The sequence below is a fragment of the Suncus etruscus genome, chromosome 15, assembly GCF_024139225.1.
Source record: "Suncus etruscus isolate mSunEtr1 chromosome 15, mSunEtr1.pri.cur, whole genome shotgun sequence".
Classification (NCBI taxonomy): Eukaryota; Metazoa; Chordata; class Mammalia; order Eulipotyphla; family Soricidae; genus Suncus; species Suncus etruscus.
In genome coordinates, this window is record NC_064862.1 from 74,507,038 (window position 1) to 74,516,828 (window position 9,791).

Consider the following 9,791-nt stretch of genomic DNA (forward strand, 5'->3'; position numbering starts at 1 on the left):
ACCTCCAAGGCTGAACGCAGCTGCAAAGCCAGGGACATCCCAAGTGCGCATTTTGGAGACCCCTCTACAGAGATCAGAGACTCTGAACCCCTAGATGTGTTTTGCAGATCAGAAACACAAAGCTATCTGGTTCTAAACGCAGTAGCCTGAATACCCAGCAGAGAGAAGAGCCAAGGATGAGAGTCCCGCAGTTTCCCCCGTCCCGGAGCCTCATTTTCAGGTCTCTCTGTAGGTGAATTTGATTTTGAAGGGGGGACTTCTTTGGGGGGGGGGGGGTCACACCCGGCAGCGCCCAGGGGTTTCTCCGGGCTCTGTGCTCAGAAATCGCTCCTGGCAGGCTCGGGGGATCTTATGAGATGCCGGGATTCGAACCATCGTCCTTCTGCGTCTAATGTAAACGCCCTACCTCCATGCTATCTCTCCGGCCCCTACGAAATGAATTTGACCCCGAGATTTTTTCCTTTCCACCAGCCTCCTTGCAGGAAGGAAACCCAGGGCCCAGGCGCTTCCAATGCCAAAGCCAGCTGACAGAGGCCCCGCCCTCCCCAACACACCACGCCCACTCACGACTGGCCACGCCCCACTCCCGTCGGGCCCCGCGCCGCGCGCCCCGTCTCCCTGGCAACGGAGCAGCCAATCAGCGCGGCGCCCTCCGCTCCGCCCAGACGACGGCGCGCGACGGTGAGTGGTTCGGACCGAAGCGATGCTCAAGGCCAAGATCCTCTTCGTTGGGCCCTGCGAGGTGAGGCCGGGGCAGGGGCCCGCTGACGAGGCTGGAAACCAACTGCTGGCTTCCCTGTGAACTTGACGCTGTTAGATCTTAAGCCCTGGTTTCAGTGCGCCCCTAAAAAACGGTGTAAAAATAAGTGATTAGGGGGCCGGAGAGATAGCACGGAGGTAGGGCGTTTGCCTTGCATGCAGAAGGTCGGTGGTTCGAATCCCGGCATCCCATATGGTCCCCGAGCCTGCCAGGGGCGATTTCTGAGCGTAGAGCCAGGAGGAACCCTGAGTGCTGCCGGGTGTGACCCAAAAACCAAAAACTATATATGGTGATTATTTATAGTGGTGATTATTCTCCAAGGATAGACTCATCTGTCAAAGCACAAATTCCCAGGCCCTATCTACTAACTACCCTTATGCCTCGGAAGTCAGTAGATCTGGGAGAGAAACTGAGGATTTGTGCTTTAGTAACGCTATTTTAGGGCTGAAGAGCTAGAACTGCGGGTTAAGGCACTTGTTTTGCCCATGGTCCAACCAGGTTTTATACTAACCCAACATACGATGCCCTGAATCTTGCAAAGGTGATCCCTAAGTGCTGAGCCAGGAATAAGCCCTGGGAATAGCTGGCCTCCCCCCCCCAAAAAAAAAAATTAAGTAAAGCTGTTTTCTCAGGAACCTTACTCCCAACAACCACTGAAGGAACTAGAAAGAGGACTCAGATGGTTGAGCATATGCTTTCCATGCAGGAGAGCCTGGTTCCCTCCCTGTAATAGTCCCATTATTGAGCCTCAGCAAGAGTTCAGAGTAAAAAACAAACAAACAAACAAACAAAACAAAACAAAAAAAGGGCCAGAGAGATAGCAAGGAGGTAAGGTGTTTGCCTTACATGCAGAAGGATGGTGGTTTGAATTCTGGCATCCCATATGGTCCCCCGAGCCTGCCAGGAGCAATTTCTGAGCGATGAGCTAGGAGTAACCCCTGAGTGCTGCAGGGTGTGACCCAAAAACAAACAAACAAACAAAAAGGAGTTCAGAGTAGACCCTGAGCATCAGGGTGTGGACCAAAAACTAGACCAAAAAATCCTCACTGTAGTAGATAAGATTGATGCATGCATTTAGGGGAGGCTTGGGGCTACACCCTTTAGTGCTTAGGGCTTACTCCTCTGACACTGCTCAAAATTCACTCCTGACCAGTGCTCAGGAGACCATATGCAGTGCTCAGGATTGAACCAGGGATGACCAAAGGCAAGGTAAGTATCTTAATCCCTGTAGCCATCTTTTGGGTCCTCAGTCGATGAATTTCTTTTTTTTTTGGGGGGGCCACACCTGGCGATTGTCAGGGGTTACTCCTGGCTCTCTGCTCAGAAATCACTCCTGGCAGGCACGGGGGACCACATGGGATGCCGGGATTCGAATCACCATTGGTCCTGGGTCAGCGCTTGCAAGGCAAATGTGCTACCGCTGTGCTATCTCTCCAGCCCCAGTCAATGAATTTATGGGAACTTTATATCTAATTTTGAGATACATAAAGGCTGGAGATAAGGAATAAGGATTTAGGTGGTAATCTAGTATGCAACCAACCCTGGTTCAGTCCTCAATACCACATAAGATCCCCCCGGAGTGATCCTTGAGCAGAGAGCTAGGGATAATCCCTGAGCACTGCCTAGTATGACCTAAAGCAGGGATCTCAAACTCAATTTACCTGGGGGCCACAAGAGGCAAAGTAGGGGTGATCCTTGAGTGCAAAGTCAGTAGTAAGCCTGGAATATTGGGTGGTGTGACCCAAACAACTAAAACAAAACAAAACAAAATAAAACAAAAAAAAGATTCCTCTAGAGCAGGGCCACAAAATGTTGTACAGAGGGCCGCAAACGGCCTGCAGGCCGCGAGTTTGAGACCCCTGACCTAAAGGAAAAAGAGAAGGCCAGAGTGATAGCACAATATAGGGCATTTACCTTGCACATGGACAACCTGGGCAACAGACCAAGCCTGCCAGGAGCGAACTATTTCTGGGTGTAAAGCCAGAAGTAACCTCTGAGTGCCACCATATGTGGCCCCAAAACAAACAAACACAAAAAAAAACTTAAGTGACAGCAAAATGAAAGCCTAGAATAAATATCAGAAGAATGGGTAGAACACAAAAGAAATATTTAAAAATCCAGGCTTGGAGGAAGCATTAGTACAGCACCTAAGGTTTTGTCTTGCATTGCAGCTAACCTGAGTTCAATCCCCAGAATATGGTCCCCTGACTACCACGAGGAATAATTTCTGAGTGCAGAGCCATGAGTAACCCCTGAACACCACTGGATGTAGCGTGCTCTCTCTCTCCCTCTCTCTCTTTCTCTCTCTCTCTCCCCCCACCCCCTCAATAAAATTCAAGTTAAAAACCTTTTGTGTGGCTGGAGACACACTGTAGGAAAGGTGTTTGACCTGGGCCCTGCACACTGTCCCCCAAACACTGCCAGGAGTGAGCTCTGAATGTCAGTGGGTGTGGCCCATGACCCCTAAAACCTCCCCCCCTCCATCTTGTTGAGATGGCCACTCCTGGGATACTGGGGTGTGAATCCGGGATCTCGCACCTGCTAGGCCTACCTGTCAGGTTCCATGGGCCACATCCCTTCCCTCATACAAGGTTCCACCCTGAGTCTTGAAATGACCGTAACATGAGGGCAGCCATCTTGCCCCCAGACCATCATTTTTGCAGTTTGTTCTCCTTAAACGAACTGCATAAAACTAGATTGTGACCAGTGACTGGCAAGTGTCATTTAAAACTGGAACATGCAGTAAAATAATCAAGCAAGACCAAAGATGGGGCCTTTCCAGTTACCCAGTAGTAATCTTTTTGTTTTGTTTTGTTTTGTTTTGTTTTGTTTTTGGGCCACACCTGGTGGTGCTCAGGGGTTACTCCTGGCTGTCTGCTCAGAAATAGCTCCTGGCAGGCACGGGGGACCATATGGGACACCGGGCTTCGAACCAACCACCTTTGGTCCTGGATCGGCTGCTTGCAAGGCAAACGCCACTGTGCTATCTCTCCGGGCCCCAGTAATAATCTTGAGGGAGGCAGCGTGATTCCTACTGCATGATGACCACTGTACAAGCAGGTGTAGATTCCTGCTCCTCTAAGTGCACATCTGCTCTAGGGGATGTGCTCCCCAATATTTCAAAGGCCTGGAAGAACCATGACTGGGACTTTAGGCTTTGGGGCTGGGCCCCCCCACACCCACCCTACGCAGTGGAAAACTCCTTGAAATCCTTGAACTTTTTCTCTATGCAGTTCCCCATAACAGTCTCATGGTAGTGGACATGGCTCCTGGGCTCCACCTGCCCTGCTTCTCTGGGGGACCCAGTGGCCTGAACTCCAGCTCCTCCTTAGTATGGGTGGTGCTGTCCACTCACTGCCTTTGCCCTCAGCCTGCCCCTTTCCTGCCTCCCTTTGCAGAGTGGCAAGACAGTGCTGGCCAACTTTCTGACCGAGTTCTCTGAGTACATCTCTGACTACAAGCCCACGCAGGGAGTGAGGTGAGCCCAGCCCACCCAGCCCTTTCCCCCACCGAGATCCCCACTTAATGGTGCCGGCAGCATTCCCAGCTCCTCTGTCTTGTGTCTGTCTGTTCTCAGGATCCTGGAATTCAAGAACCCACAGGTCTCCACCAGCAAAGGCGCCGGGTGTGAATTTGAGCTCTGGGATTGTGGTGGAGACCCCAAGTACGGTTTGTTCCTTGACGAGGGGTACTCACAGGTGGCATGACTCAAATTCAGCTGGGCTCAGGACCCCTGGTTGCCCCTACCCGACTTCCTTGGTGCTTAGCTCACAGCCTAGCTCTGTTCTTGAAGCTCCTGAGAGTGACTTCTGCAGAGTGGGGGGAATAGGGGTCCCCATTTGTAAAGCGGGAACAATACCCCCTCGTGTGTACCCGCAGGTTTGAGTCATGCTGGCCAGCTCTCATGAAGGATGCACAGGGCGTGGTGATTGTCTTCAATGCCCATGTGCCTAGCCACCTGAAGGAGATTGAATCCTGGTACTCCTGCTTTGTGCAGCAGCAGCTGATGCGGGACAGCCAGTGTCTGCTGGTTGCGCACTACAAGTCCGGCTCTGGTGGTGACAGGAGCATTCCCCCGCTGGGTGAGGACCCCACACACATACACTGCCCCTGTTCCCATGCCCCTGCCCCAGATGCTGGTACACAGCACTGCCTGGGCACAGGTGGTCAGGTTTAGCACCCTCCTTCCTTTCCCTCCCTCCCTACTTTCCTCCCTCCTTTCCTCCCTCCCTCCCTCCCTCCCTCCCTTTCTCTCTCTATTTTTTTTGTTTTTTGTTTTTTGGGCCACACCCATTTGATGCTCAGGGGTTACTCCTGGCTATGCGCTCAGAAATCGCCCCTGGCTTGGGGGGACCATATGGGACGCAGGGGGATCGAACTGTTGTCCGTCCTACGCTAGCGCTTGCAAGGCAGACACCTTACCTCTAGCGCCACCTTCCCAGCACCCCTCCCTCCCTCCCTCCCTTCCTTCCTCTCTTCCTTCCTTCCTTCCTTCCTTCCTTCCTTCCTTCCTTCCTTCCTTCCTTCCTTCCTCCTTCCCTCCCTCCCTCCCTCCCTCCCTCCCTCCCTTCCTTCCTTCCTTCCTTCCTTCCTTCCTTCCTTCCTTCCTTCCTTCCTTCCTTCCTTCCTTCCTTCCTTCCTTCCTTCCTTCCTTCCTACCTTCCCTCCTTCGTACCTTCCTTCCTTCCTACCTTCCCTCCCTCCCTTCCTCCCTTCCTTCCTACCTTCTGTTTTTCCTACCTTCCCTCCCTCCCTCCCTCCCTCCCTCCCTCCCTCCCTCCCTTCCTTCCTTCCTTCCTACCTTCCCTCCCTCCCTCCCTTCCTTCCTTCCTACCTTCCCTCCCTCCCTCCCTCCCTTCCTTCTTCCCTCCCTCCCTCCCTCCTTCCCTCCCTCCCTCCCTTCCTTCCTTCCTACCTTCCCGCCTTCCTACCTTCCTTCCTTCCTACCTTCCCTCCCTCCCTTCCTCCCTTCCTTCCTTCCTTCCTTCCTTCCTACCTTCTGTTTTTCCTACCTTCCCTCCCTCCCTCCCTCCCTCCCTCCCTCCCTCCCTCCCTTCCTTCCTACCTTCCCTCCTTCCTACCTTCCCTCCCTCCCTCCCTCCCTCCCTTCCTTCCTTCCTTCCTTCCTTCCTTCCTTCCTTCCTTCCTTCCTTCCTTCCTTCCTTCCTTCCTACCTTCCCTCCCTCCCTCCCTCCCTCCCTCCCTCCCTCCCTTCCTTCCTTCCTTCCTTCCTTCCTTCCTTCCTTTCTTCCTTCCTTCCACCCTCCCTCCCTCTCCCCCTCCCTTTCTTCTTTCCTTCCTCTCTCCCTCCCTCCCTCCCTCCCTTTCTTCCTTCCTTGTTTGGGAGCCACACCCAGCAGTGCTCAGGTGCTCCTTCCACCTCAGGCCTTGCTTCCAGCAGGAATTAAAATCTGGGCCTCCTGCACACACACACACACACACACACACACACACACACACACCCTGACACACACACACACACCCTGACACACACACACACCCTGACACACACACACACACACACACACACACACACACACACACACACACCCTGAGCTCAAGTCCTCTGAGCCCCATCCCTGGACTCAACATGTGTTTTTTTCTCAAGGCCTGGGACCCGTCTTCTAGGTCAGGCCAGCCCCCTTCTAAAAGCCACAGAAGGTCAGAGGGTACACACCTGGCCCCACAGCTCTGCAGGGATGTTGGGGAATAGAGAGGAATGAGAGAGGAATTAGGGAGAGCTGCCCTTACTGTGAGTTCCACCCTGTCACAGAGGTGCTTCTGTGATTGTGGGGAGCACTTCACACTCTGAGGAAGGGATCGGAGAGATAGTACAGTGGTAGGGCGTTTGCCTTGCACACAGCTAATCCAGGATAGACTGTGGCTCGAATCCTGGTATCCCATATGGTCCCCTGTGCCTGCCAAGGGCAATTTCTGAGCACAGAGCCAGAAGGAACCCCTGAGCACTGCCAGGTGTGACCCAAAAACAAACAAAAAATATACTGGGGAAACCCCTTCCTTCCCATGCAGGAAGAGAGTAAGAGCTCCTGGGTACCCCTAGGCTGGGCTGCAGCACACAAAAACTTCCCTTCTCTGGACTGTAATTAGGACAGACATGAGATTTAGGACTTTTAGAAAGTTCTAGGTCTTGGGGCCGGAGAGATAGCATGGGGGTAAGGCGTTTGTCTTTCATGCAGAAGGACGGTGGTTCGAATCTCGGCATCCCATATGATCCCTGAGCCTGCCAGGAGCCATTTCTGAGCGTAGAGCCAGGAGTAACCCCTGAGCACTGCTGGGTGTCACCCAAAAATCAAAAAAAAAAAAAAGTTCTATGTCTCCTTTGGGAGGGGAAATGTCCCCCTTGGAAACCCCCTAGTTGATGCCTCATTTTCTTTCTCAGCACCTCCCCTGAATAAGCTGAAGCTGGTACACTCCTGCCTGGAGGAGGACCCTGAAGAGATTCGGACTGAATTCGTTAAATACTTAAAGAGTGTCATCAGCTCCATATCCGAGAGCCGTGACCGGGAGGAGATGTCCATCATCACCTAGTTGACCCATGAAGAGAGGGGTCGCACTGTGCTCAAACCACACATGCCCCTTGGAAACACTGGTGACCTTCTTCCTGGGGTGTGCTGGGACTGCACTTGCCCAATGGAAGGAGCCAGCCTATGCTGTCAATAAAGCTCTGTGCTTGGGCTTTGTGCTTCTCCAGGGGGTATAGCCGGCAGAGCGTGGGAATACTGAGGCGTCTCTTTCACCCAGGTCTTTAGAAGCACTATGGAACTGAGCCAGAGAGATGGTCCAGCAGGCAAGACATTTGCCTTGCAAGTCCCGGACCCAGATTGGATCCTCACCACCATATATGGTCTCCCTGAGCCCCTCCAGATATAGTCTCTGAGCACCGAGCCAGGAGTCAGCCCTAAGCACTACTAGGTGTGGCCTCCTAGAAGGAAGAAAGAAATACAGAGGAACTGTACTGGTCCTGGCCTATGCTTGAGCAGTATTTTAATACATGTTCATCAGTTTGAGTATATTATTTATTCCTTAATTCAGGCTTTTCAACTGGGGATCATATGTGCCCCTGTGAGCTCCCAGGATATTCTTTTGGGGACACAAGTGAAAATTGTGTAACATGGGGGACTCCATTGAGAAAAGTTGAGAATCATCCCTCCGTCCACTTAGCTATAAGCGCAGATCTGGGGGTAGCCCCTAAGCTACCTGTGCAGAGCTAGGCTGTGAGCTACAGAGTCAACTATTACCAACTAACCACTACTACCAACACATACACACAACCCACATCACACACACAAGGGATTAGAGGTTTGGAATGTAGCATAGCAGTCACACATTTGCCAGGGTTTGCCCCCCCCCCCCCAACACATACAATGAAGGGCTTAGAGGCTTGGAATGTAGCACAGCAGTTACACATTTGCCTGGCTTTGATCCCAGCACTGAAAAAAATAGTCAAAATCCCAAAGAAATAAAACATGGTGTAAGGCATGGCCAGTGGCTAAAGCCCCTGCTCTGAGCATTGTCTTGAGTGCAACTCCCAGGGCCACTGTGTGCACTGTTGTTCTGTTGTCAGGGATCCTGACAGTGTGTATGAGGTGTGTGTGAGCACTGCAGTGAGTGTAGGCCCTTGCAGGCCTGTGAGTCCCACCAACTCCCTCACATCGCCACAGCAGCAGCAGAAGGGGTGAGAGGGGGAAATTCTTTTATTATTTTTTTTTGTTTTTTTGGGCCACAATCGATGACGCTAGGAGTTACCCCTGACTATATGCTCAGAAATTGCTCCTGGCTTGAGGGGATCATATGGGACTTTGGGGGATCAAACTACGGACCGTCTTAGGTTAGCGCAGATAAGGCAAACGTCCTACCGCTCCGGCCCCGGAAATTCTTTTTAATTATTTTAAAAGCTGTAAGAAGTGAAATGGAGGGATACTCTGCTTTGAAATGTTAGAAGAGTACATATTTCTGATGGTCTTCCAAGTGGTGTTATCAGCGACATAATTATCTGCATTTATAAAATGGGTAATTCTTCCCATGGAAGGTATAAAGCCGGTGAAACTGCCAAGTATTCCCCCTTCAAAAGGAAAGTTCTGGGCGCTTTGATGTGAGCAGCGCCTCATTTATCTTTCTGCACTCCGTGATTCATTCCTCATTCGGCTGTTTGATGGTCTCTCGAAGTACGCGGTCTCTCTGAAGCCACGGGCCAGATCGGATTCATACTTTGGATCAAGTATAATTACAAATTCTTTTTTTTTTTTTTTTTTTTTGGTTTTTTGGGCCACACCCGGTAACGCTCAGGGGTTACTCCTGGCTATGTGCTCAGAAGTTGCTCCTGGCTTGGGGGACCATATGGGACACCGGGGGATCGAACCGCGGTCCGTCCAAGGCTAGCGCAGGCAAGGCAGGCACCTTACCTTTAGCGCCACCGCCCGGCCCCATAATTACAAATTCTTAAATACTCAAACGGTATTTGGGGAAGATTCAACTCATCTAATATTTTTATTGTGCCAGTGTTTCCAGATAAACACTGTACACTCTAAAAAGAACCATCTTTTGCATGAAAAGAAGAAGTAGTAGTAGTAGAAGAAGAAGAAGAAGAAGAAGAAGAAGAAGAAGAAGAAGAAGAAGAAGAAGAAGAAGAAGAAGAAGAAGAAGAAGAAGAAGAAGAAGAAGAAGAGGAGGAGGAGGAGGAGGAGGAGGAGGAGGAGGAGGAGGAGGAGGGGCCGGCGCGGTAGCGCTAGAGGTAAGGTGTCTGCCTTGCCAGCTCTAGCCTAGGACGGACTGCTGTTCGATCCCCAGGAGTCCCATATGGTCCCCCAAGCCAGGAGCGACTTATGAGGGCCAGGAGGAACCCCTGAGCGTCACCGGGTGTGGCCCCAAAACAAAAAATCTTTTGCATGTCTTTACAGGGTCCAGGAAATCTCTAGGTGTGAGTTAACCATATTGTGTGATGAAACATGAAATCCTAACTTTATATTAAAAAAAATGAAGCAGTTAGTTTCTACATATTCAAAACGATTGC

At 51.5% G+C, this 9,791-nt stretch overlaps 1 protein-coding gene across 1 annotated transcript; it reads left to right on the forward strand.

Moving 5' to 3' along the window:
* Positions 1-650: 650 nt before the first annotated feature.
* Positions 651-7,322, forward strand: IFT22 (intraflagellar transport 22). Its single transcript, XM_049787883.1, has 5 exons — positions 651-742; positions 4,159-4,238; positions 4,338-4,424; positions 4,640-4,842; positions 7,161-7,322. The coding sequence occupies exons 1-5, from the start codon at positions 704-706 to the stop codon at positions 7,307-7,309; spliced, it is 558 nt and encodes a 185-aa protein (XP_049643840.1). The 5' UTR covers positions 651-703; the 3' UTR covers positions 7,310-7,322.
* Positions 7,323-9,791: the final 2,469 nt, after the last annotated feature.